The 27,481-nt window shown below is 42.6% G+C and overlaps 1 protein-coding gene across 1 annotated transcript in view; it reads right to left on the bottom strand.

Moving 5' to 3' along the window:
- itgav (integrin, alpha V) overlaps positions 1 to 14,280 on the bottom strand; it is a 67,471-nt gene extending 53,191 nt beyond the window's left edge. Inside the window, exons 1-2 of the mRNA XM_079733653.1 lie at positions 13,874 to 14,280; positions 12,150 to 12,277 (exon numbers count right to left, since the gene is read on the bottom strand). Coding sequence (XP_079589779.1) covers positions 12,150 to 12,277; positions 13,874 to 14,031 — 286 coding nt within the window. The 5' untranslated portion in view covers positions 14,032 to 14,280. The remainder of the gene's footprint in view (positions 1 to 12,149; positions 12,278 to 13,873) is intronic.
- Between the last annotated feature and the right edge of the window lie 13,201 nt (positions 14,281 to 27,481).

Genomic DNA, 27,481 nt, shown 5'->3' with positions numbered 1-27,481 from the left:
GCCCCTGTCATGTCAATCTCCACAAGCTAGTAGAGGTGGTTCGGTCGCGAACTGATTCGTTCGAACGAACGAATCGTTAGAACGAACGATCCGAACTGGTTCTTCTCTCTCGTTCGCGTCGTTCGCGTCGGTCGCGTCGATCGCGTCGGTCGTCTCGTTCGCGTCGGTCGTCTCGTTCGCGTCGTTCGTGACTCAGAATTGACTCCTCCCAGACCCACGACTCGCAGACAGTTCGTTCAGGAAGACGAGGGACCGAGGCGACTCACGGCACACACTGTTGCTTGCACTGCACCAGGAGCAGGTTATAGTTATAACTAGGCTTTACTTAGTTAGCTTCAACGATACATGAAGTAAACATACTTGGAACGTCCATGTAGGCCTACGCAGCAGCACTATGCGCAGGTGATGCCGCATGATATGCCGCAAGGCATATCATTATTAACTAACACATTATCTCTGAGGTGAAGTAAAGCCTCAGGTGGTCCGTTACATTTTCTTGTCAAGTAGCCTGGTGTTTACATTTTAGGGTTAGGGTTTCACATTGTTCCTTTATCTCGGGTATTTTTTTAATATATAAAATTAACGATATTGACTCAACTTTCAGGATAAAGTGATTCGATTCGCCATTCGATTCACCGGAAACTTGACTGAACCAGTTCAGTCGAGTTTCCGGTAGCACTGAGTCTGACTGACTCAGCTGAGAACCATGCAATGGGTTCATTGCATGATGCGATTCACCGCTACCGGAAACGGAAACTGGACTGAACCGGAAACTGGGCTGAACGAACGAACGAACGATTCGCGAACGACTCATCTTGGCGAACTGACTGACGCGAACTGGTTCACGTAAACGAATCATTGAATCCACCTCTACAAGCTAGCACTCCGACCATAAAGCGTATAAACCAGTGGTTTTCAAACTGTTAGCCGCGCCTCCCCTGGGGGGCGCCAGAGTTCTTCAGGGGGGGCGCGATGTGAGAAAAAATAAACCAGAAAAAGTAACAGAAAAAAACGCAAAGATGAAGACGCAAAGTCAAAAGCTGTGTTTGAAATAGTTCCCTATTCACTCACTCACTATTCCCTATATAGTGTTTATGATATAGTGCACTATATAGGGAGCGAACAAACCAGAATTCGGACACTAAGCTGAACATTTCTAAACGTCATTTGCGTCAGTAAATGCACCGGGTATTTGTGTGACGCAGACAGATGCGCCGACATCATGTAAACAAACCGGGCACTCACGAGGAAAGCTGGAGGTTGTATTGATGTTGAGTGTTACATTTCCTTGATCAAGTTTCTTTTAAAATTAATTTTGAATGTAACATTTTCTATGTTAAATCCTAAATAAATTGTTGACATTTCTAAACGAAAGCCGGAGACTCCATCATTAAATGTATACTTTTTCGCGGCTATTCAGCTTATTCTTCTCCGGAAAAACACGACCGCATTGCATTGTAGTATACGGGAGTATCATGTAGGGAACATCGTATGTTCACTCAAATTTTGGTTGTTTTAAGTACACTATAAAGTAAATGAAATTTACCACTGAGAATTCGAACACCACTACAAAATGGCGAGCACCCTATATAGTGCACTATATCCGTGATAGGGAACGATTTCGAACACAGCTAAAGACGCAAACTCATTGCTCCCACTAAAGTAGAGGTGAGCTAAAAAGGAGGCTAAACTGGCAGTTTACAGATGTAGCTGTTCAAATGTATTTAAAAATCAAGCAAAAACATGCTTAGATAAAGATATTAAAATGTGTTAAGAAATGTGTTTAAAAATGAGAATGTTTCAAAAATATCTTTAAAATGTTTCAAAAATGTGATCAGAGATATTAAAAATGTGTAAAATATGACCAGAGATGTTTAAGATATGATCAGAGATGTTTAAAATGTGTAAAATAATTAAAAGATCTTTCAAAACACAGGGATTTAGAACTTTTTTTTGGGGGGGGGGGGGGGGGGGGCGGCTCAGCTGAAATTTGAGGGGGGGCTAACTCTCTCATACTTTGAAAACCCCTGGTATAAACTATTACTCAGACGATATCACAGATCTATGTTTCCAAGCTGCCAATTAAACCACGGCGGGTCTGTAAACAGAAGTTCCACAAATGTCCCTTTCTACTCACCCTGATGTTCGCCGACTAGCCGATTGCTGATGCAGGGGGAGTTAAAACTCAAAGAAGTAGTTTCATAGTAAGATGTATCTGTGCAATATCCATCTGTGCAATATCCATCAACATCCACCAGAAAGTAAACCTCCAACATCCACCTAAAGTAAACGTGACCCTCGTGAATCCGCCTCACATCTATGCTCATCCGCGGGTGTATCTCCCAAAGTGCATCTAACATGTCTTTCAGGTCCCGTCCAACCGGAGCCGATTTTTTTGTGAAACCATGTCTTTAATAACCATGTTATTAGGCAGATAATAAACCATGATCTTATGCGGTTTCGTGTTAGGATTCGTATGGACGCCTGAAGCAACGTTAGAGTTGCATTGAAAGTTACAGGGTTTTTTTTGTATTATTTTTGTAGCTTTAAATACAGTATCTTGGTCAATTTAATTACTAACTATACATTAAAAAGTATTTCTACTCAATCTAAAAGTTTAAACAACTATCTCCTCCTCGACTTGAATGTTTTTATACAGCGCGCAGGCTTGATACGCGCAGGCTTGATGCGCTCCACTTTTTTTTGTGGAGAACCAGCGCCTTGAATATGTAGGTACTACAGCGTTTGTACAGCTCGTGCGTTTCCACAATGAGTCTGTCTTTACGGAGATATTCCTGAACAAAGGAAATCAAAGGAAAACGGAGGGGGAAAGATCGTTTTCGCCTTGTTACTTGGTTGCTACTTATGGGGCGCTCCAGTGTCTCCGCTCGGACGTCCCTTAGAGAGAGCATGGCCACTTCCAAAACCTCTCTCTCGCCGCATAGCTTCCGAAATGCCCTATGCATGGTTAAACAACCTAATCCCACCATTAGATGGTCAAGGTTGACCGGGACCTCTCGCCAGCAGACTGATTCAATGGCAGTGTCCATGCTCCGGCAGCACCCACATGCACACCAGTCACACCCACACGATCCGAAGGTGGAGCTGGAGCCTGAAATTGATCCCTCTCCACCGGTCAGACACTACAGGCATGTCCATGGGCGTCAGTTTGGTTTGAAATGTGCTGGGGACAGAGACACATTCGGAAGTGCATTTTCAGAAGTGCTGGGTACAATGAGGATGCACTCTTTTTTCTCTTTTTAGTGCCGGTAATGAAAGGTTCTGAAAGACGGCATACCAATGTAGCTAATTACTAAGGAATAAAATGTATACAAAATCTGTCTGGCACATTTTATGAAGAAAACGTTCCCAAAAAGCATCGGACATATGACCCACTATGTTCTGCTCCATGTATCCAATGTTGACAACGTGACATGATATGGCTAAGCTAAACACATAAACAAGAGGAGCTAGGAAAGGAAATTAACTGTGTTTAAGTTCAGAAGGGCCAAACGTTTGGCTACACACAGCACTTCAAAAGTTGTCAAGATTGAAAAAGAAAAAAATATTTGTTGCACAACGCTGTATCACATCATGAGCTGGCTGTTCTCAATTCACAACACGCATTCCATCAAAACTAGCCTTCCTCAGTCATTCTGACCAAAACTCATGCACTACTCCCCACAATTATTCCAGAATTCAAGCAAAGCAAGAATGACCAAAAGTCACTTTGTGTCAACAAGGGACTGACTCCACCGACTATCAATTGCAAGTTAAAACAGCCGACCAATTGAGTGCAAAAAACACAAAAGACCTCGCCACAGCACCAGCAAATCTTAAGCAATAAATATTGCGTCTTACCTTTATTTATGTGGCAGTGGTCTGCAGATGCATCCCGTGATGTAGCCTACCACATCCATTTAGTTCAACAGGTTATCGTTCTGATACTGTCCATGGTACTAGCAACCTGCTCTGATGCTTTTTACCTATGTATTCAGGCTAAAATGACTTGATTGTCTGATGCCTCATCATCCCAGCCAAAGAGTATTGGTATTATTAGTAATGGCTACTTGCCAAATCGAAAAAATAACTTCACACAGTGTGTCTTTTTCCTATGTATTTGTTATCATTCGTAGCGTTGATCAGCAGAGAAATAGTTCGCCAAAGTCATTGAGCATTCCACTGCATTGAGAAGAGCCGTGTAATAAACACTGCTGTGCAACAAATATATTTTTATTTTTCAATCTTGACGAATTTTTTAGTGCTGCACACGTTTGGCCCTTCTGAACTTAAACACGCAGTTCATTTCCTTTCCTAGCTCCTCTTGTTTATGTTGTAGCTTAGCCATGTCATGTCACGTTGTCAACATTGGATACATGGAGCAGAACATAGTGGGTCATATGTCCGATGCTTTTTGGAAACGTTTTCTTCATAAAGCGTAATTAGCTACATGGGTATGCCGTCTTTCAGAACCTTTCATTACCGGCACTAGAGAGAAAAAAAGAGTGCATCCTCAATGTACCCAGCACTTCTGAAAATGCACTTCCGAATGCGTCTCTATCCCCAGCACATTTCAAACCAAACTGACGCCCATGGATACAGATGACGTGAATCAGAGGCAAAAAAAACACTTTCCTTGACAGCGGTCAAATATGGTGGACGTAAGAATTCCACTTTCGTGGAATTCGTGCCAAAACGAAAAAATGACTTCACATGGTGTGTCTTTTTTTTCAATTTATTTGTTACCAGCATTCGTAGTGTTGATCAGCAGAGAAATAGTCCGCCAAAGATGTTGACGTCGCTTAGCAACCAAAGACGCTAGGGTTGAAAAGTTACCAGACTACTTAAGGAGTGATACCAAAGACGTCCTTATAGGCAAAAAGTCCTTTGTTTTCCTTGACAGCGGTCAATTATACTTAGCAACAGTGAATTATCAAATATAATTCACGGCCGGAAGTTGTAAAGAGCCCATGCAAGTGAATGGAGTGTTCCACGGCACTGAGAAGACCCGTGTAATAATCCATAATAATTCAACTAGATTATTATTTTTTTTATTTACAAGTGGTGGGTACAAAATTAATCTTGACGAAATCCGGTGGGGACGCGTCCCCAGCGTCCCTGGCGTAATCGACGCCTATGGGCATGTCCCTCACAGGCTTAAACACGTAACCAGCCATATTAAAATCACTATTTTCCGCCGTGGAGTGTAGAAGACGTTCGCGTGTCTGCAGCAACGACCTAGTCCTACCATGCCAGTGACGTCATCTGCGCTCTAATACTAAAAGACGCGTTTTCTTTTGTTGCTAAAAAAAGCTATATGTTGATTTTTTAAATATTTATTTTAGTGTCATTTTTTTTATAATGGTCATAACTAACACATTATCGATGTTGATTATTTCAGTTCAGTTCATCTTTAAGAGGTGATTCCATAGTATACCCATGCCAAATTTGAAGACTATATCTGAAAAACAACAACAAAACATTTGTTTGAAATTCTCCCTTCTCAACCACGGCCTCTCTACAATGCAGGCTGGGCCTTAAAGCGGTACACACGTCATTTCGCTAACATCTGTTTCAGTGGATTTTGACACAGTATGCTTTAGAAACATGGTTGGTGATTGTTTAGTTTTTAAGGCATACCAATGCCATATTACCATACCGACCAAGCTCACCATACCTCCACGTAGGGAAGACATCTATTTCCCAAACTATACTCTAAACTGCCCTTGGCAGTCTACGGTTATACTGTCGGTCATACGGTCAAACTGTCTGTCCTACAGTCATACTGTCAGTCATACGGTCATACTGTCGGTCATACTGTCGGTCATACGTTCATACGGTCTGTCATACGGTCATACTGTCGGTCATAAGGTTATACTCTCGGTCATACAGTCATATGGTCAGACAGTAAGACTAGGGATGGGGATCATTAATATTTAATATTTATCCTTAACGATCCAAGTCTTTATCGATACTTTTCTATTAATTGGTGGAAATACAACGCGTTGTTAGTGATGAGGAAAATATTTAGGAAATAAATTATTGTATTTTAAATTAAATATGTAATTCTTAATAAATATTGACATCAGTAGTTTTAGTTATATATACCAAAATGATTAGAGCACTATACAACGGTATTAGTATTACAGAAACATGAGTAATACATTATTACTCATGTTTCTAACCAAAAACTCAATTTACCGTTTCTTTATGTTACATTTGAACACATCATGATAACCTAACAGTCGTTTGACTGAGCCAACCTTGAGTGGATGGTTAAGACGGGCCCGTCTGTGGTGTGACAGGAGAAGGAGGAGACTTTTCAACTCGGAGACAGTCGAAGGTACTGCATTTGGCCTTTATTTGATGCACAATGTGTGCTTGGCCATTGAGGTTGTGTTCCCCCCTTTACATAAATGATTTTCGCCCTTTTCGCCCGTTCAGCCATCCTCGCGAGCAAAGTTAACGGCCAGACATCACTTGTTTTACTTGTAATACCTGTTTTCTTTCAATTCCATTCAAAAACATTGGTGGACACGCTGCAGTGATTGGATTGATTTGATTTAAATGCCGTGACGCGACTCGAGGGACACAACATTACGTTACAGGACCTATGGGACAAAAATAATAATAAATGAACGACGGGACTCGATAGTGGTATCGATAAGCCCAAACGTTAATGATTTTCGAATTTTGAAAAAAGTGGAACTGGGTCCTTGATAGAACCGGGTTTCGATCCCCATCCTTAAGTAGGACCCGGTCATGGTTGCTTGCAGCTAATTTGACACATTATAATTACGATTCTTTCAAAATGACGATAACCCTCCCTCTGCCATCATGGGGATCGCCAGTGTTGCCAGACTGGCCCAATCTGGCAACACTGGCGGAGGCGTCACTTACTGATCCTAAGCAGTTTTATTTCAGAGTGCAGCAAAAAGCTCCACTGCGCTGGAATTTCAGAAATGCTTGAGAAAATGTTACTTGTGTGGACGCTACCACATTACTTGGTCAATAAAAGAGCTAAGCTACTCAAAAGTTATTTAATTCTGAAAAAAGCTTTTTGTTGATCGTTTTTCGAAGGCGTCTTTGGGATCGCTGTGCTGTACGGATCGGGTAGCCTGTCAGCAAGAGCTCTTTAATCCTTTTGTTTTTATTGGTAACACTTTGTTGATAATGTTACTGTTGTGTTGACCAATCAAGGACATTTACTAACATTCTGTGCCAAGAGCGGACTTGACAGGAGAGGGCAAAGAGGCAGGGGGAAAGAAAAAAACAAAACAGGCCACAGTGGCCGATGGGCATAAGATTTTCAGAAGGGCGTCACAGCCAGATAGCAGGGCAACGACGGCCACGAACAACGGCCACGGCTATGGCCGTCGTTCGTGGCCCCCGGTGAAATTCCTGGCCTGGTTGTAATGATTAAGCAATAGCTCACAACAGGCCAGTGACGGACTGCCCCTCTGGCATTTGGGCAAATGCTGGCATTTGGGCAAATGAGAGAGATGCTTGCATTCGGGCAAATGCCAGTGGCCGTCGCAAGGAATTTCACCGGGGGCTGATTGCCCCCGGTGCCTCTTAACTCTGTCCAACCGGTCATCACTGCGCATTTGAATGGGTTGCGTGACCAGTTTGGACGAGTATTTTGGAGAGGATGCAATGGGAAATCGGTGGGTGAGAAATCCATTCTCTTTCCCCGCCACACCCCGTGATGGACTGAGCCTGCAGGATGAGGAGGCCCTGGTCGAGCTCAGCTCGAATATGGACTTGAAGCAGAGACTGGGAGAAATGCCGATCACGCGTTTCTGGTTGTCTCTGGAGAGCGAGTTCCCCCAGATCTCCACTTAAGCTATGAAAGTCCTAATTCCCTTCACCTCCACCTACTTGTGTGAGTGTGGGTTTTCCGCACTGACCCTGATTAAAAACAAATACAGATCAAGGCATGTGGAGGAGGACTTGCGTTTATTTCTCTCTGCAGTGCAGCCCCACATCGAACACCTCTGTGCATCAAAAGCGAGGCCTCATTGTTCCCACTGATATGGACGATTAAATTTAAAGAAATTGAATGCATAAATTGGTTGGGCCATTGGGTTGTTGCCGCTCGTAGCGCAAATGACGTGAATTTGGCGCATTTTGTTTGTTGTTTAAATCGGAGGTTTTATGTGGCTGAAATCGTTAAAAAAATGTGATGAAAATATGTGAATCTGTTCGATCTGATAGCATGCCGTTGTTGTTCATTGATCCGAGAGCTGTCCATTGTGTTGATTTTTTTCGAGACAATGTGCATCTCTTTCAAATCTGCGCTTAAGGCCCAGACACACCGCACCGATTTCCGCCGTCTGTGTATTTTGTTGACTTGTGGATAGGCCTACTGATGTTCAGTGTTTTTAAAAGTAGCCTCAATTAGGCCTGCATGAAGTTGGAAATTATTTGCTGTTGCAAAGAATCATTTATGAATGACCTTTTAAAAAAGTTGTGCAAATAAAATGTCTTCAAATACAATATAAAAAATATTTACATTTGATCAGCTATTGAAAGTCATCATTGCCTGGAACACACAAAAGATGGCATTTACTGCAGAGGCCTGTGTGGGTTAGGTCAGGCGGACAGGATTTCTTTTTTTTTTGGGGGGGGGGGGGGGGCTGTCCTTACCTACTCTAGGGGAGGCTCACTTTCACCCAATTTGAAAACCCCTGGCCTAGTGTGAGCACAGGCCAGCGGCACAGCAATCGTACTTGAGTACGGTACAGGTTTCAAACGGACTCACACAGATGGCCTAGTGTGAGTGCGCCCTAATAAGGTCTCAAACAGACTATGTTGTTGGGAAACAGTCAGGAAGCCTTACCTTACCTAGTACCAGTGTTGGGAACGTTACTTTAAAAAAGTAATTAGTTATAGTTACTCACTAATTGTTCCAAAAAGTAACTGAGTTAGTAACTGAATTACTTGATATAAAATAAAATTAACTAGTTACCAGGGAAAGTAACTAATTTCCTTAGTTACAGCAGGGTCATTCAGTAAAGAGATATTTGCTCTCCAGTATTTTTTTTTTCTTCTATTCCTAAATTTAGGTTAAGGATTATAGGTGTGTGGTCGCTGATTGTTATTGAGTCTATCTTGCAATCCACTAATTGATACATGCATTGTTTTAGGGACACAGAACATATCTATACATGAATAGCCCCGTGGACATTTGAGAAAAAACTAAAGTCCCTGCCCTTTGGATTTCTGTTTCTCCAAGAGTCTACCAAACCCTGCTCTCCTAACATGTTATGCAGTATTCTTGATTTGACTGTTTGCGTTCCATTGGTATTCTATCGATCTTTCCATCAAGTACACTGTTACCGTGGTACCGAGCGCCCCGCTCATGACGCATTCCTCTGTCTTCAGTTGAGCTTATTCTCTCCTCCATTTCACTCGAGCGTTTCAATGCGGGTTGTAAATCCTTCCTATTTCTTCCACTATCTCTAACCTCTGTTTAATATCTTCGGAGGCCTCTTTGTGTTATTTCTCAGCGTACTGTGGCAGACGCCAGGGAGGAGTGAGGGGACTGGTAGGTCTGGCAACCTGCTGGCTCCACCCCCAAGCCGGAGCTAGGGCTAGCAAGCTACAGAGAGGACTACGGATTGGGGATTACCCTGTTTCCCCCACCCTGGTGGTTTTGATTTAATAGGTGAATAAACCATCCTGAGTTGGACCTGCTCTCTGTGTTGTGTGGTTTTATCATTCAACTTGGTGGCGTGGAAACCCCACACCCACTGGCCCGCTACAGTACGTATCTAGCTACACAGCCACTGTTCTCATTGAGTCACCGGAAGTTGGCCATTTAATATTGACTTAATGGAATTCCATACTGTAACAGCAGGAAGAACAGAGCATGACAAGCAGGAAATCGATACTTCTTATCCATCGACACACACACACAAACTTCCGCTATGAAACCAGCATTTTCCTAGCCCGACATCACCAGAACATTTCCTACAGCATATCAGTTTGGAACCTCTCAGTTCCTCTGTCATGTTGAGGGCCTTATCAACGATGCAGACCAAAACCCATCTGGACTCAACTGGACCTACAACTAATCAGAGCAACACAATTTGTGGCACATTAGCGGCAGCCATCTTGTTCCTTGAAATGCTCCTCTGTAGAGTCATCGTATCAAACCGACCCAATTAGATAAATGGTTGTAATTGGACCAACCCGGGCCAGGTCTGCTGCACATCTGTCTGAACTGGAGGGGCCAGACATTTAGGGAGATGAATCATGAGCTAGCAGATTTGTCTGGTTCCCAGGCTAGCATTTCTGTTTTCCATTTCTAGGATTCATAAAATACATTATCACCACATGGAAGGAAGTGGAAATGATAGAATAGATTAACGGGTTTTCTAGAAGTAAATCTAGAAGTAACATCACATGGCACCATTTTTTCTAGTTTGTTAGTCCCTTTATCTTTAACCCTTCTACCAAGATAGCTGTTCTGTTTGACCAATGTTAAAAAGAGTAATGAGTCAGAGACATGGGCGTGAGTGTGCACACTGGGCTGTAGTGTCTGACAAAATGACCACAGAATACCAACACAGAACCACAACATTACGACAGACAATGAGACAGACAATGAGACAGACTGTCTCCACCGTACACACACACCAGGAGCAGAGCAGCAGGGGGGAGAGAGCAGCAGGAGTGAGAAGAGAGGAGCAGGGGTAAGAGAGGAGAGGAGCAGGGGTGAGAGAGGAGAGGAGCAGGGGTGAGAGAGGAGCAGGGGTGAAAGAGGAGCAGGGATGAGAGAGGAGAGGAGCAGGACTGAGAGAGGACAGGAGTACAAGTGAACAGGAGGAGGATGCGGTCTGTTGGAATCTGCTCTTACATGTTGAGCTCCGGGCCATGGTTTCGTGTGCATCAGGAGGAAAAGCACAGCGTGTTCATCATTATTACGGCGCACTAATGTCAAGCGGAATGTTACTAAATAACAACTACGCCTTATATATGATAAATACAGTTGAGTGCAGTAGTAATGCGTAGCCTTTGTGTTGGTGTGTGAGTATTTTCAGAGAGGAAGCAGATATCAGAGCTGTCAGAGATATCAGCGGCATGACACACACACACACACACACACACACACACACACACACACACACACACACAAACATGTGGCATGGTACTAATAGTGTTAACATTATACTAGCAAAGATAGTGCTAGCTTGTGGCTAAATGTGGCTTGAACACCTCTACAGGCTACATGCTTATTTGGACAGGCCCGTATGTTCCTGAGCCTTCCCTCTCACAGCATGTAAAAAAAATGTTGGTTCACTTCAGCAGCACTTTGAACACGCCAGAGTTCTGCCCAAACAAGGTAAATAGAAGAATGAGCCCTGCAAGACCTTACACACACACACACACACACACACACACACACACACACACACACAAACACTGCTATGTTAAGAGGCAGCTGTGTGATGCCTGCTGTGTTTTTCCATCACAGACAAGGGGAGCAGAAGCTTAAAATAATTAGCAACTCTTGTGAAAGAGAGTTTCTTTCACATTGAGCATACAACCTCACATTCCATGCTGTGTTGGAACATGTAGGCTGGCTGAACGCCTGCCTCCTCTCTTCCTGTTTGTTCAAAGCCATGCGGTTAGTTAGTCAGACTCAATCGAGGGTCTATTAATAACATGGAATTGTCATATCCGTTATGTTTGAATTGGGCTTCACAGGCCAAGAGGATTCACACCCCTTCACTTTAGGAACAACTGACCCTTCTTCCAGGGAAGTAAGTATGTGGTGTAGTGTAGGTGTAGCTGTGGCAAATCTTTTGTTGCTATGGGTGGACCTGATGTGTAGGTGAACTACAGGTGGGGGTTATTAAAGCAGTAGGGTGGTGTGGTACGTCAGGTTGGGGTGTTTAATGCAGTAGAGTGGTGTGGTGCTTCAACTTGGGGTGTTAACGGTGGTGTTGTAGGTCAGGTGGGGGTGTTTAGGTTGGTGTTGTAGGTCAGGTGGGGGTGTTTAGGGTGGTGTGGTACATCAGGTGGGGGTGTTTAGGGTGGTGTGATGCTTCAGGTGAGGTGTTTAGGGTGGTGTGCTGCTTCAGGTGGGGTGTTTAGGGTAGTGTGGTGCGTCAGGTGGGGTGTTTAGGGTGGTGTGGTACCTGTGCTGTCAAAGTGGAGCTGCTCGCAGGCTGCAGAGCTCCAGGGACAGCTGTACACCGCCCCTCGCTCCACCACAGTGCTGGCCTCCGTGGTGTTAGCCCTTGGAGCCCCTACCAACACATCTGACCTGGGGAGAGGGGTCAAAGGTTAACCACTGACCTGGGGGGGCACCTGGTAACACTCTGACCTGAGAGGTTACCTGGTAACACTCTGACCTGAGGGGTCACCTGGTAACACTCTGACCTGAGGGGTCACCTGGTTACACTCTGACCTGAGGGGTCACCTGGTTAAAGTACCCTCAGGGTCCCTCTCTCCCTCCTCAGGGTCTCTCCTGCAATAATACATACAGGCTATAATACATATGCTAAAGAGGCTATAATACACTAGAATACGTATACTAAACAGGCTATAATACGTATAATATACAGGCTATAATACATATACTAAACAGGCTATGATACTAAACAGGCTATAATACATTAACTATACAGGCTATTATAGACTATAATACATATACTAAACAGGCTATAATACACTATAATACATTTACTATACAGGCTATAATACACTATAATACATATACTATACAGGCTATAATACGTATACAATACAGGCTATAATACACTATAAAACATTTACTATACAGGCTATAATACATTATAATACATCTACTATACAGGCTATAACAGTGGTTCTCAAACTTTTCATACCGCGTACCAGCATAGATAATGTTTTTCTCCCCAATTACCACCTTTATGGTAGATGTCATTAAATATAACAACATACGTAGGCCTGCGGCCCTATTCAGCTATGCACATCTCATGCAGGAGGCACATTTATTCTTAAAAATAATATTATTTATTGTTAGCTGTTGTCAGCTGTACAAAGTGGTAGCACTGGAACAGAGACACAGAAACGCATACACATACACACACAGCAAGTGAGAACATGATCTCATGGTAAATGTATTTCCAATCAAACTAGTATTTTGATAGTATTGTTTTTAATCGAACGATTTTTTTTTCTAATTCCTCTGTGTACCACTTGATAGCGCATCGGGTGGTACGCGTACCATAGTTTGAGAACCACTGGGCTATAATACACTCGAATACATCTACTATACATCTACTATACAGGCTATAATACATCTACTATACAGGCTATAATACATCTACTATACAAGCTATAATACTTTGCTGTACAGGCTATAATACACTATATTACATTTACTAAACAGGCTATATTACATTTACTATACAGGCTATAATACATATACTATACAGGCTATATACACTACAATACATTAACTATACAAACAGGCTATAATACACTATAATACATAGTCTATACAGGCTATAATACATTTACTATACAGGCTATAATACATATACTGAACACTAGAATGCATGATTACTAGGTCGTAGTTGTAGTTCGTAGTTATAGTTGTAGCCTCCATCAAAGTAAATATAACAGGATGAAACATCTAACATGAGACAACCTCTGACGTTATATCCAAGATGAGATGTAGCTATATCATCTAACAGGAGACATAACATCTAACATGAGACATAACATCTAACAGGAGACATAACATCTAACATGAGACATAACCTCTAGAGAGCAGACCGCTGCGGATTAGAGAAAGACAAGCTAAGGACCGGTTACGGGCCAGCTAAGGTCTAGTTAAGGACTAGTTCAGGACCAGTTAAGGACCAGCTCTTACTTCTGGTTGTTGGCGGTCTTGAAGAAGTCCACCGAGAAGCCGAAGTAGCTCCCCTCTGGTCCAGAGAACACGGCGGGTTTCTCCACGTCCAGATTAAAGGAGAAACAGGACTGAATCAGCCCAGACGTGAGGACAACCGCCAACCAGAGCCGAGCCATGTCTTCTGCGGTGGAGGGGACCTGGTCCGCTCCTGCTGCTGGTCTTGGTACTGGTCCGGTCAGGTCCTGGTCTGGTCGGGCCCTGGTCCGGTCGGGTCTAGGGGGGTGATCAGAAGTTTGGCAGTGTATTTTGCTCTTATTTGGTTCCACTACCAACGCTCAGCTGTAGCGGTGTCAGTGTAACCGGGTCAACAAGCCTTCACATCGGCTTCAGAACAGAGTAAATTGGTCAAGTCTTCCTGTTCTCTGCAGACCGACCGGAAATCAGGGAGCGGCTCCAGTCCCGCCCCTGGCCGATCCCCGGATATCCAATCCGTGCAGCATGTCCCCGCCCCTCGCCAAGTATGGAAGGCCAAGAAGGCCATAATATGGCCCTAGAATGGCGCGGTGAAAGGGCTAAACCGGCCGGACGCCGGCCGGAATCCGTACGGAAATCGGCCGGTTTAACCGCTCTAAGCCGCGACTTAGACGCATTTAGCCTCTTTTGCATACCTAATAGCCGCGGCTATTAGGTATGCAAAACGAGCCCCTCCCTCTTTTTAACTTGACCATTAAGTTTGAAAGCTTTCTAACCAGTTTCTAACCATCAGTGAAGAGAAATGCCAGACTAAAGTAATGCGTTGTCGAGAGCTGCAGTGCCTGCCATGTTACGCCGTAATATAAAGCTGTGTTGACTTTACTAGTTTCTCTACAGTATAATACACTACAATGTATTGAGCCACTAGCTAGTGGAAAGTACATTTGTGTCTAGTACAGTGTTATATATTTATATGTTAGGCGATATATTGAGATGGCAGTGTGCGAATTACCCGTCAATATTCGGGGATGTCCTCATCCCCAGATTGTTGCAGAACACCGATCTAAATGTTCTCAATATGCCGTAGCCTAGATCATAACATTACAATATTTCATGGATGCAAGCCAGCCTGATAGCCTACATGACAACACATACACACACGCGCGCGCACACACACTTAAAACACACTCGTAAAGCAACACTGACATAGGAGCCTGCATTGGCTAAAGTTGTTTGGATGCACGTTATTTTATAACAGGGAGAGGAAAGGTTGTGCATTACAATGCAAACACGACAATAATTGGCACCATTCTTGCGCACTCAGAAGAACAATGAACTGAATAAATGCCAGGTATATAGCATGTCGGAGACGGGCACACAATCAGTGCACTTGCAAATGAGAGCCTGCAGTATGACCGATCTTGTGACATTATTTAACCATCCATCTACAGCTAATACGATCAGGCAGATACATCATTGAACACATACACAAAGCCCACAACAAGCCAAACATCACCACGGCAGGTGCGCTCTCTCTCGCACAATCACACAATCACTCCAACTACTTCAACTCCAAGGCTAGGCTGTTTCACTAAGACCACAACCAAACACAACTAACCCTGCAGAAGGCCTACCAATGCACAACAATCAGTTCTATACATTGCCTCTTTCTTCTGTTTTGCGCACATGGCTAATTTGCACACTCTCACAGGACTGGCTGGCTCCGCTTGCCAAAAAAATAGAACATAGCCTATTTGTGAATAAATGTTTTGAATTCTGAATACTGGACATGGTGAGCTTAAAAACATTTAAGTGACCATAAGTGAGATGGCCTAGAATAATTAATTGTTATTCCGTTTTAGTCCATCTCACTAAGCCTGCCAGTTTAGCCTCCTTTTTTTGAGCTAAAAAAGGAGGCTAAACTGGCAGTTTACAGATTAAGATGTTCAAAGTATTTCAAAAACGTTAAGCAAAAACATGCTTAGATAAAGATGTTAAAATGTGTTAAGAAATGTGTTTAAAAATGCACAAAGATGTTTAGAATGTTTCAAAAATGTTTCAAATGTTTTAAAAAAATATGATCAACGATTTTTAAACTATGATCAGATGTTTAAAATGTGTAAAATAATTAAAAGACCTTTCAAAACACAGGGATTTAGAAAAAAAATTTTTAGGGGGGGGGGGGGCTCAGCTGAAATTTGTTCTCTGAGGGGGGGCTCACTCTCTCATACTTTGAAAACCCCTGCTCTATACTGTACAGGCTAGTAGATGTTGCTTGCTTCTTTCTGCCCCGAGTTTGCGCAGTGAACCAGTGATGATGTAGCAGAGAAATCCATGTATTGAAGACCGGCAAATATATATAAAATGAAGGCTTGTAATGTGAACGCTAAAATATGAAGACTTTCTCATAACTACCCTCCTGTTAGTGACATTGTTCTTGTCTTGTTTCTATCAGTAATATTTATTTTACTTCATTGTTTTCTATCTCATGCAGGATCTTGAAAACATGCAGGAAGCGAGCAAGTGGCGAAAACAGATGAAGGAACAAAACCTCTTCAAAGGGGTAGTCCAGATGCCGCGCTTCCTTGGCATGGAAGACAGCGAGGCTACAATCCCTAGAGAATTACATAGAAAATGGTGACACCTTAATTGCTAAAGAAAAGCATACAATTATGGATCCTTTTCTATTTAGGTTTGAGTATTATGAGGACATGCAATTGTTTTTTGGAAAACTTGAAAATAATACGACGATTAAAGTCCATTGTGGATTGTTTTAACCGAAATGTATTCAATAAAATTCTTTCAATTATTAATCTGCTGTCTTTTTGTTAAAGGGATAAAGTAAGCTAAATTTAAGGTTCCACACGTTAAACTGCTATATGCATTAGGCTACATGTCATTGTAAAATTGTAATAGGCTTATTTTCTTAAATGCATATGACTCAGGGATGTCAGTTTCATGTAAGCCAGTAAGGCTTTGATTAAGCTTATGAAGAGCATATTTTTAAATGACCGGGTCGGGTGCACTAATTTTATTTAAGGCTTAATATTTGAGGTCCGAGTTGCGGTCATTTATGAACCGGCGCACCACTGCTGCATAGTACAGATCACTTCCATGATTTAGAAAAGTACTAGACATGCCTCCTACTTCCGTGATTTAGAAAAGTACAAGACACGCCTCCTACAAGTTACGCCTACTACAAGTCACGCCTCCGTCTTGCAGGACGCAGACGGATACTATTGTGTCTATGGGAAATAACGTGGTTTTTGAATGATTGTGAATAACAAACTCTGTAGGTGGCGAAGAAGTAAAAGGTTTTTGACCGAGGGAACTGGAGCCTCGGAGGCGGGACTTATTCTCCAGAGGTCTATAGCCACAAATCTCATCTCAATCTGTCACACCAGTCGATACCCAAGCATTGCTGTCTGCCGTTCCGCCGTCATGGTGGAAGAGTAGGCAGGGGTAGAACAAGCCCCCAGGAACAGTGCATACTTCCGCAATCCACCAGTGCTCAACGGCCAAGCCTGGTATTGCAGCTGTTTAAGCGGGCTGTGGACGGGTCCCTCGATTCACGGAGTCCCAGAAGTAGATATCCCCGTTCACTCCAATACAAGTGGGGAACAGGAATGTGTCTCCGCAAAAGAATTCTGGATATCAATCAAAGGCTCATAATTATCTTTATACCATTTACTAATAAAATGTAAGTTTTCTCTTTTCAAAACGCCACCACAAGCGTTTTAATTTTATTTATGTATTTTTCGCAGGAGGAGGGGTGGGCAGCTGAAAGGAGTCGTGTTGTTTCGGCCCGGCATAATAGTCGGGGAGCCAAAGTCTCAATAATGGGTTGAACCTGACATGGTCTGCCATACTTTTTAATTGTGTTTTTTCTGTTAACTTTGACCCTAAGAACCAATAATTGGAGGGTCCGCTATGCCGGAAATATCGCAAAAAAGAAATGTGGCCATTTTAGTGTATGCACCCTATATTTCTTATCAGAAAAATGGGGGAAATGTTTTTTTCCCTCAACTCCTCAGTGGGTTGGGTAGGCTGTCAATAAATACATTTTAGATACAGAGAACACAAGTGCTGACAACATCCACTCAAAAAATAACTTTTAAAACACATTTCTACATGATTTTGCATCAATTTAATGCAAAAGAAATAGGCGTTTTCTCACTTTTTTGCAATATTTTCATCTTTAGTTCATTGGCAATCAATTATTTCCCCAAGTTATGACATCATTCAATATGCCATTCTCTTCACCAAACACTATACTCATTCCACAGAAAAAAAACTATAAAAATCCAACCAAAATCAATGGATCTGTGATGATTTCACTACTAGTTGGCGATCAACAGGCTCAGAACTTCAATTAAATTTTAGGCTAATCTCAAAATTCTGAAAGACATATTGGATAGTTACACTGGATATTTAACATGGTTGGTAATGTCCACATTATTAAACATCATCAACATAACCCTGTTCTCCCAATGGAAATGTGTCACACAATAAATATAATACAGCAAAATGACTTTCATTATTTTATTGCCTCAGATGACAACTATTACAACTTTAACGGAACACAATAATTTAACATAGCTTGATTAACTAGGTGCAGGTCCCTGTGAGATGGGATAATCAGGAGGGTGGCACACTGCAGATACTGTTCTGGGGACAGGCCTTCACCCTCACCACCTGAGGAGACAGCAAACAAGACCGGCAGGCTGGGTTATACAGCAGCGAGGAAAAAACTGAACCCCCCCATCTATCTCTCTCTCACACACACACGCACGCACGCATGCACGCAGCCTTCTTACGTGTCCCTGTCTTCAAGCGCACATTCAATCCTTGAACATTTGTTGGGGTCCCCGGTGCAGAGACATGCAATGCCACACTTCACATTGGCTCTTGCGCAGGAGCATCCTTGAGCACACATGCTTTTCTTGCAGCGGCAGTATTTGCTGTTTTTAAGTTCAGAAGGTTTTGCCTCTATCAGCATCATGGTTGCCACCAATTTGCCATTGACAAGTTGCCTCCCAAAATCAGTGGCAGCTGGGTAGATTAGCTGAACTATGTGTGCCCGCTTACACAAAGCCAACTGATGCAAGTCTCGGCGGAAGGTGTAATAAGAAGGCATCTTCAGTTGGTGGAAGGCAACGCATGTCTCCTTTGAGGCTCACAAAAAGATGGGCTTGCAATGCATCTAGATTATCACCAAAGTCACTCCTGTCAACACCATCTATAGCCGTGCTGCTGTTATAACCTCTTCCTGAACACCCAGGCTTTCCTCAGGGTCACCATACCTGCACAGCGGCAGAAGGTCTGTCAGGTGTTTAATAGCAGTTGTGTAGGCCCACTGTGTCACACCCGGTAAGATGTAGTTGCTGAGGAGAAGGGATGTAAGATCTGAAGCTGCAACATCATACTTCCCCACCAGAGCTTCTGTGATAGCATGAACAGGTAGGAAGGTATCCATCGTCTTCACCCACATTTGCTGCAGCCCATCAGGGCCGGCCCAAGGCATAAGCGAACTAAGCAGCTGCTTAGGGCCCCGTGACCACTAGGAGGCCCCCAAGAGCAACTAACTTAAAAAATAAAAAAGCATATTTTTTTTCACGTGTGCGTGATGATGATTCATATATTATCAAATGACCGTTCTTGTACAAAAAAAAACCAACAACAGTATCATGTTAACAGAGTCTGTTAACAGAGTCTGTTAACATGATATCAAGCACAGTGTAGTTTCCTACTGCCTCGCTGCTTGACATTTGACCTCCGCTAGTAACGTGTGCAGTGCACCCAACCGTGCGGTGCGCACTCAGCATCTAGGAGCTAGGAGCAGGTGAAAGATGTCGCAAAAAAGGACTTACCCCTCAGGGGCAGAAAAGAGAAAAAAGAAGAAAGATGAAGAGGAGAAAAAACGACAAGATAAAGGTATGTCTCGGTAATGTAACATTTGGTGTCAAGGAGATTTTGAAAAGTTCCCTGAAATTAGGAAAGTCCCTAATTATTGTTGACATTTCGTTTCAAATACGTTAGCCTATAATAGCAAATTTGCTAGCTAACATTAGTTCAAAATGTCTTACTACTTCTCTCTTGTGGGTAGGTTAGATAGCTTAGCTTACTATTCAAGCTAACGTTTTTGTGTTTGTGTAATACTTTGAATAAGTTAATTCTCAGTGTATATATATTATTCTGGGTCGCTTTTTGGCATCAAAACAACGTTTCTGATAACGTTTAAATGTTTAAATGTTTAATAACTAACGTTAATTACAAACGCGGTGACGTTTGCTAGCAATATGGTTTTGCATTAATTAATTAATTTAGTTAACTTATAGTTTGAGGTATGTTGTTTGCAATTGTTTGCTGCAGAGCACAGTAATTTATGTGAGTATATAAATATATTCCTTTTACATCAACTCCCTGTTATGCTGATACGTTATATGATACTTCCCCAGGAGCACTGTTAAAGTATTTTGGAGGAGGCAGTGACTCAGCCCAGGAGCAATCCACCTCCTCAGGAGCAGCCCAGGCTGATGAATCAGGTAATCGAAAAACTGTCACCATATATATTTAAATTCTAGTCAAATTATCTCATTAAGATGTAATAATATAAGATATAATCATATGACAAGGGACATTTTTATCATCTCAGATCCATCTCCATCCTCTGCTACATCCACTGTACCCACTGTCCTCTCTGCAACCTCAGCTGTACCTGGTAAGTTAACAACAAAACAGCCTTTGATGCTCAGTGCACTGCAGAACATACTGAGATGAATATTTTTATAATATAAGATATAATATATAATCATATGACAAGGGACATGTTTTTCATCCCAGGTCCATATCTATCCTCTGCTACATCCACTGTGCCCACTGTACCCACTGTCCTCTCTGCAACCTCAGCTGTACCTGGTAAGTTAACAACAAAACAGCCTTTATAATTGCTCAGTGTACTGCAGAATATTCTGAGATTAATAATTTTGTCAAAAAATATTATTTTAATTTCCCTATAGGTCCTTCATCTTTGGTCATGGAAATTGATGTGTCTTCTTCAGCATCCAGTTTGCAGCAGGGGTCAGCAGCTCCGCCAGTGGACCCAGCTGAGTGTCCCTCTTTCCTGACGGACTCAGAAAGGAATGAACAGTTATTAAGAGGGCCACTGCCTATAAAGGACACATTCACATTCCCGAAGAGACACGATGGCCGAAGCTTCCACCATCATTACACATACAGACAACTAGTAAATGGGGAAAAAGTCAAGCGGAGCTGGCTCACATATTCAAAAAGTAAAGATGCGGTCTATTGCTTTTGCTGCAAATTATTTTCAAAAAAGTCCATAAAACTGGCAACTGAGGGACAGCAGGATTGGGTCAACATAGGTGCACTGTTGAAACAGCATGAAAAAAGTGGAGATCACTGTAAGAACCTGGTTAAATGGAAGGAATTTGCCTTGCGTCTTTCAAAGGGGAAAACTATCGATGAAACAGAAATGGGCCTCTTAGAGGCAGAAAAGAATCGCTGGAGAGATGTCCTCACACGTCTAATCAGCATTATCCAGTCATTGGCAGAAAGGAACCTGGCACTCAGAGGATCTGTAGACACATTACATCAGGCCAACAATGGGAACTTTCTAAAAGAAGTGGAACTCATGGCTACATTTGATCCAGTGTTGAAAGATCACGTGAGACGAATTGACAGTGGAGCTGAGCATATCACATATTTGGGGAAAACAATTCAAAATGAGTTGATAACCTGTGTAAGTGATAAAATACTGGCCACAATGGTTTCAGAAATCAAGGAATCTAAATATTATGCAATAATATTGGATTGCACCCCAGATGTTAGTCATCAAGAACAGATGTCTGTTGTTGTCCGCACTCTAAGTCTTGTCAAAACACCAGAGATAAAGGAACACTTGAAGAATTGAACATCCCCTTTGAGGACTGTAGGGGACAATCATATGACAACGGTGCAAACATGAAAGGGGCAAATAAAGGTGTGCAGGCTAGGCTTTTTAAAAAAAAATCCACGTGCATTTTATGTGCCTTGTGGAACCCATACCTTAAATCTTGTGGTTTCAGATGCTGCCAAAGTTTCCGTGGATGCCACTTGTTTTTTTGGAAATGTGGAAAAAATCTACAAACTCTTCTCAGGTTCCCCTCAAAGGTGGGCCTTCTTGAAGAAGCATGTGAACATCACACTCAAGTCCTGGAGTGAAACACGATGGGAGAGCCGGATTAAAAGTATAGAACCATTACGCTACCAAGCAGACAAGGTGAGAGAAGCTTTGCTTGAAGTCAGGGAAAAAACTACTGACTCTATACTGAAAGTTATGACCCACTCTCTTGCTGAAGAAATCGGATCATTCAGATTTCAAATTTGCTGCGTGGTTTGGCATGACATTCTCTCCCAGATTAACACCACAAGCAAACTACTTCAGTCGCCCAACATGCAGATTGATGTTGCAGTGAGCCTCATTCAGAAAAACAAACAAAATTTAATCAGTTACAGGGCAACTGGTTTTAAAGATGCACAGGTCTCAGCAAAAGACATGTGTGAACAAATGAACACTGAAGCAGTGCTGAAGCAGAAGAGGTTGCGAACCACAAAAAGGCACTTTGCCTATGAGATGCCTGATGAGCCACAAGCTGATGCAATGAAGAGGCTGGAAGTGTCCTTTTTTAATGCTACAGTAGACTGTAACATCTGGTCTTTAGAGGACCGCTTTCAGTCCCTAGGGGAGGTCAGAAGCCATTTTGAAGTGCTTCTCAACTTTGGTCAGCTTGATGCACAGACAAGGAGTGATCAGTGTAAACTTCTTGGAGACAAACTCACCTTAGGGGAACAGTCTGATATTGATGGGAGTGCACTGGCTACAGAGATGGAGAGCCTTCCAGAACTCCCCAAAGCACAGATGACCCCATTTGAGCTGCTCACTTACCTCTCTCAAAATGAGATCTGTGAGTTGTACCCAAATCTTTGGGTAGCTCTACGGATAGCCTACACTCTCCCTGTTACTGTTGCGTCTGCAGAGCGGAGCTTTTCCAAACTCAAGTTAATCAAGAACTACTTGAGATCATCCATGGCACAAGAAAGACTGAGTGGACTGGCAGTGATGAGTATAAACAACAAAGTTGGCCATCGGATTTCTTACTGTGATGTCATAAATGACTTTGCCTCCAGAAAGGCCAGGAAACACAGGTTCTAAGGAGTGTATTTTGTATTTCCCTCCCTATTTTTACCAAAGATTTTGCACATTTTTACATAGTTTTCAGACGTAATTATTTAACTTTCTATTTTATTTGATATTTCTTTGTTTATTTTATTCAATGCTGTGTTTTTTACATATAAAAGTCAAATGTTTGAATTACAGGAATGTGTTTTGTATTTCCCTCCCTATTTTTACCAAAGATTTTGCACATTTTTACATAGTTTTCAGACCTAATTCAACTTAATATTTTATTTATCAACCATTTGTGTGTGACCTTGTTTTAGGTGCCTGTTGATTTTCATCATTATTTAAGTATTTGTTGTTGTATTTTTATTTTATTTAATACTGTCTGTTTTTGTATATTTGGTGTTGCAGTTTATTTGAAATAATAATAATAAAGCAGATTGTGTTTACAGTAACTGATTTACAGTTTATTTTGTTACTTTTAATTGACCTAGATGACATTCAGTATCCCACTTAGTACTATATCACTTTGAATATTAAGTGTTAATCGACCCCAGGCTGCTCTTGTAGCTGAATTTGCTACCATTTCAGATTAAAAACCATAGATGGGTAAAACATGCCCTTTGAGGTTTTATGTATTGATTCGATTTGATTCGATTTGATCTAACTACAACAAAAAGTTTTCACATTTAGTTTTACAAGTGTATTCGTAATGACGGAGTAGAATAAGTAGAATACGTTTATAGTAGGTGTGTGAATGATCAATAATCATTATTATTGGCAGTAATAGAGGGCCCCAAAATCAGATTTCGCTTAGGGCCCCATGGAGGCTTGGGCCGGCCCTGCAGCCCATCGATGTGTGTGATGTAGTACATGCACATCATGAACATCTGTGTCTGTCGCAACCACTACAGCTTGTTTGTGGTGCAGAATTTGTATTAAGTATGCAATGTGAGCAAACCTCCTGGTATCTGCCTCCTCATGTTTCTCACAGGAGAGTTCTGGAAGCTCAACCTGACAATTCGCCTACAAGAGGACACTGCGACCAGGATCACAAAAGACTTCACCAAGAATAAGTGTGCATCTTGCAGGAAGTGACTTGTTCTCAGTTGCCCATGCTTCGCCCATGTAGTTCAACAGATGAGCTTTAGTCATTGGATTGTGGAAGCCTCTCAACAGACTACGAGTGGAGCAGGGGAGGTGCAAATCTTATGAAAGCATGGAGCTACCAGCCAGAAGACACATGCAGCTCTGGAGCAGTACAGACAATGCCCCACCTACTGGAGTGTGATGATGCCCCCCAGTGAAGCCACCAGGACCTGGCTGAACCGACCCCATCACTGTGACCTGCGCCAGATACTGGCAGAACGACATCTGAGATTGCAACGGACTCGAAGAAGAAGTGGATTGTGAATGAAGCCTTTCCATTCAGGTATAGGGAGAGTATCATGTGGCTTGTACTCCTTTATTTTGCTGTGGCCGGTCTTCATCCTCTTCTCTCGTTCCTCACCTTTCAGACTTTCAGCAGGGAAGACATCATATCGATCACCATCAAAGTGGATGCAGTCACACTTGTCTGAGGATTCCAAGTATCTGCCTCAGGTACTTTCCTTGCAGTTCATGGAAGGTGCTGCTCCCAAGATGTTGGTAACGTTGAATGAACGCCATGGCATCTACTACCATTACAACAGGCTTGAAAATCTGCATTTTTGCATAGGGAACCATTGGTTTAGGCATGTAGATGCGTTAGACGCGCTAAAGCAGCGCGTTATTGAACTTTTGACGAGCTTACACGTGACGCTTAGCCGCGATAGCCAATCAGCGTTGAGCTTGACCCGACGACACTGGCAGAGAGGACGGAGGACGCACAGAAGCAGAAAGAACATGGACGACAAAGTAATTGTGTCGGTTTGTGCTCGTCCTATCCTGTACGACACGACGATGGTGTCGTACAAGCATAGAAGCAAGAAGGAGCAGGCGTGGGTCACCGTGGGCGAGGAGACTGGGCTACCTGGTAAGTTCAGTGAATAATGTGTACTTTGCTTGACTTCAGCTATCGGTTGTGTTTACTATGAAACAAGTTAGCGCCGGTTAGCGGTAGCACCAGTTAGCACTAATATAAAGTGATAGTACTACAACAGACTGTCCCGCTTATCAGCCTACACAACTTAATGTGTATATTATGTTCTTGTCAGTGGACGCATGTCACAGGAAGTGGAAGTCTCTCAGGGACAGATATATGAGGGAGAAATAGAGAGAGAGATTGGAGGGAAAAAAGAGCGGCAAGGACAGTGAAGTGGAAATTCTTTGCGGTCCTGTCCTTCCTCGATTTGTCACACCGAGGGAGACCAGCAGCAACCTTCCTCGGGTGGCAGAGGATGAGGTAGAGGATGACGGGGCTGCAGAGACTTCACTGTCAGGGGCAGGAGAAGCAGTTGAGGAGTGTGATGAGGCAGCAGCAGCAGGGCCATCGCACAATACAGGTTTGTTAATAAGTGAAGACACTTATACAGCTTCTGCATTATGGCCACATTCTGTATTGAGAAAAGGTTTATAGTGCTGCACGATTCTGTCTCCATCTTTAATTTGCTGTAATATAGATCACTTGTATATCTTCCAAGCCAATAAAAACAAGACTTCTTTTTCAATAACACAGATCAGCCGTCAGAGAGTGACTCAGACCCTAACGATGCTCCTGCTGCTGCTGCTGCTACTCCTGCCTCTGTCCCTGCCGCTGGCTCTGCCCCAAGACCTCCGAGCGGTTTGTACAGAACAAAGTTGTGTAGCTTTAATTTCAGGGGTTCAACTATGTTTATGGCTAACCGTTTAAGCTTTAACTGATATGAATACTGTTAACGGATTACTACTATAAGTGACAACACTTCCAACCAACCACACATGCCGGTTCAACAGGTGTATTGATAACGTTTTGGATTTTCACTTGTGAAGGTAGTATTGCACTAACTTACAAATTATGGTGTTTTACATTTCGTACAGGGATGAAGAGGAAGAGAGCCAGGAGGGTACCGGGTGGGAACGCCCCGATACAAGAGGCCATCCTCCAGGCCCTGCAGAGGCATGCTGCCTCAACCTCCCCCACCCTAGCTTTCAGTGGACGCACAGTCCCTTAATGGCCTACTTCCTTCCCTGGAGAGATTGCCACCCGAAGTAAAGGAGTATGTCAAATTCCAAATTCACAAGGTCACATCTGATGCCATCCAATTTACTATTTTGGAACGTATGGGCATTTGGAACCTATATAATTATGCTCCTGCTTATTAGCAAGAGTGGTGGTGACAATCTCTCCAGGGAAAGAACTGGGATGCTGTGACTAAAAAATAAGCTGTGAGAAAGGTAGTTAGTTAGGTAGATCCTTTCTCACAAACAGCTTATTTTTTTCGGCAGATGTCAATGTTCTTGTGTTCTCAAATTATGTTCTGTATGTTTAATTTTTTTTAATGCAATGTTCATTTATCATATCTTGTTCTATGTTGTTTTGTTGTAGTTGTCAGAGTTGGGGATCAAGCCCGGATCTGCAAACCCACAGTTCTACTCAAAACCCAATGAACAAAAGGGAAGGGTATAGACTCAAGTGCAGAGAGGATTAACTGAAGCGTTGTTTATTATAATGAAGTCTTTGGGCAAAAACACAGAAGATCACAAAATTCCAAAGCGAGGGCAAAATCCAAAAAGGGCAAAAGGTCCAACAGAGAAGGCAAAAGGTAAACTCAAAAACGGGTAAATTTTCATCAAAAAGACAAAAGTTCAAAACGTCATACCAGAGGTGCAAATCCAAGTGGGTAGTCCAGGGAGCAGGCAAGCGGTCAAAACACAGAGAATCAATAGTAATGTCCTATACAAGACTTAGCTTGGGTCAGAGTACAAACGTGGCACACCAAAGACTAAGCACTGAACATAGGCAAAAGCAGGGCTTAAATATATGGCTTAATTGGTCATGTGACAGGAGCAACAAGACACAGGTAACAGGAGTAATTGGCAATGCAAGGAAACAAAAAATACTTAAATAACACATGCACGGCCACTAGATGCCGCCAAAGTCCAAAGTGCAAAAAACATTATTCAAAACCATGACAGTAGTATTTTAAAATAAAATATTTTTATTAACTCTTCTCCCAATATATGATTGGAAGATCTAGCATGCACAGACAGAAATATAAATGCATTTTGCTACTTAATATAACAATTTTAATAACAATTTAATAATAATGAAGGAATCATTGCTTTTGTTTTGTGTGGGTGGCTCTTAAAAAAGCCGTTTTGGGGTTGCTTGTGCACTGCACTAGTTGTTCTGCCATGAGACGGTTCATTCTTCCGAAAAGTAGGACGTGAAGGTCTTGCGGATCCGAATGGCCTCTCTCCCGGCTTTGTTTGCAGCCACTCTCCCCAGCCTTGGCAGAGGCTCCACCACACCACCCGGGATGCACTCCCTCACTGCTGCTGTTGGTGCTGTT

Source organism: Pollachius pollachius, assembly GCF_949987615.1.
Source record: "Pollachius pollachius genome assembly, chromosome: 3".
NCBI lineage: Eukaryota > Metazoa > Chordata > Actinopteri > Gadiformes > Gadidae > Pollachius > Pollachius pollachius.
This window is presented reverse-complemented; position numbering and strand designations above follow the sequence as displayed.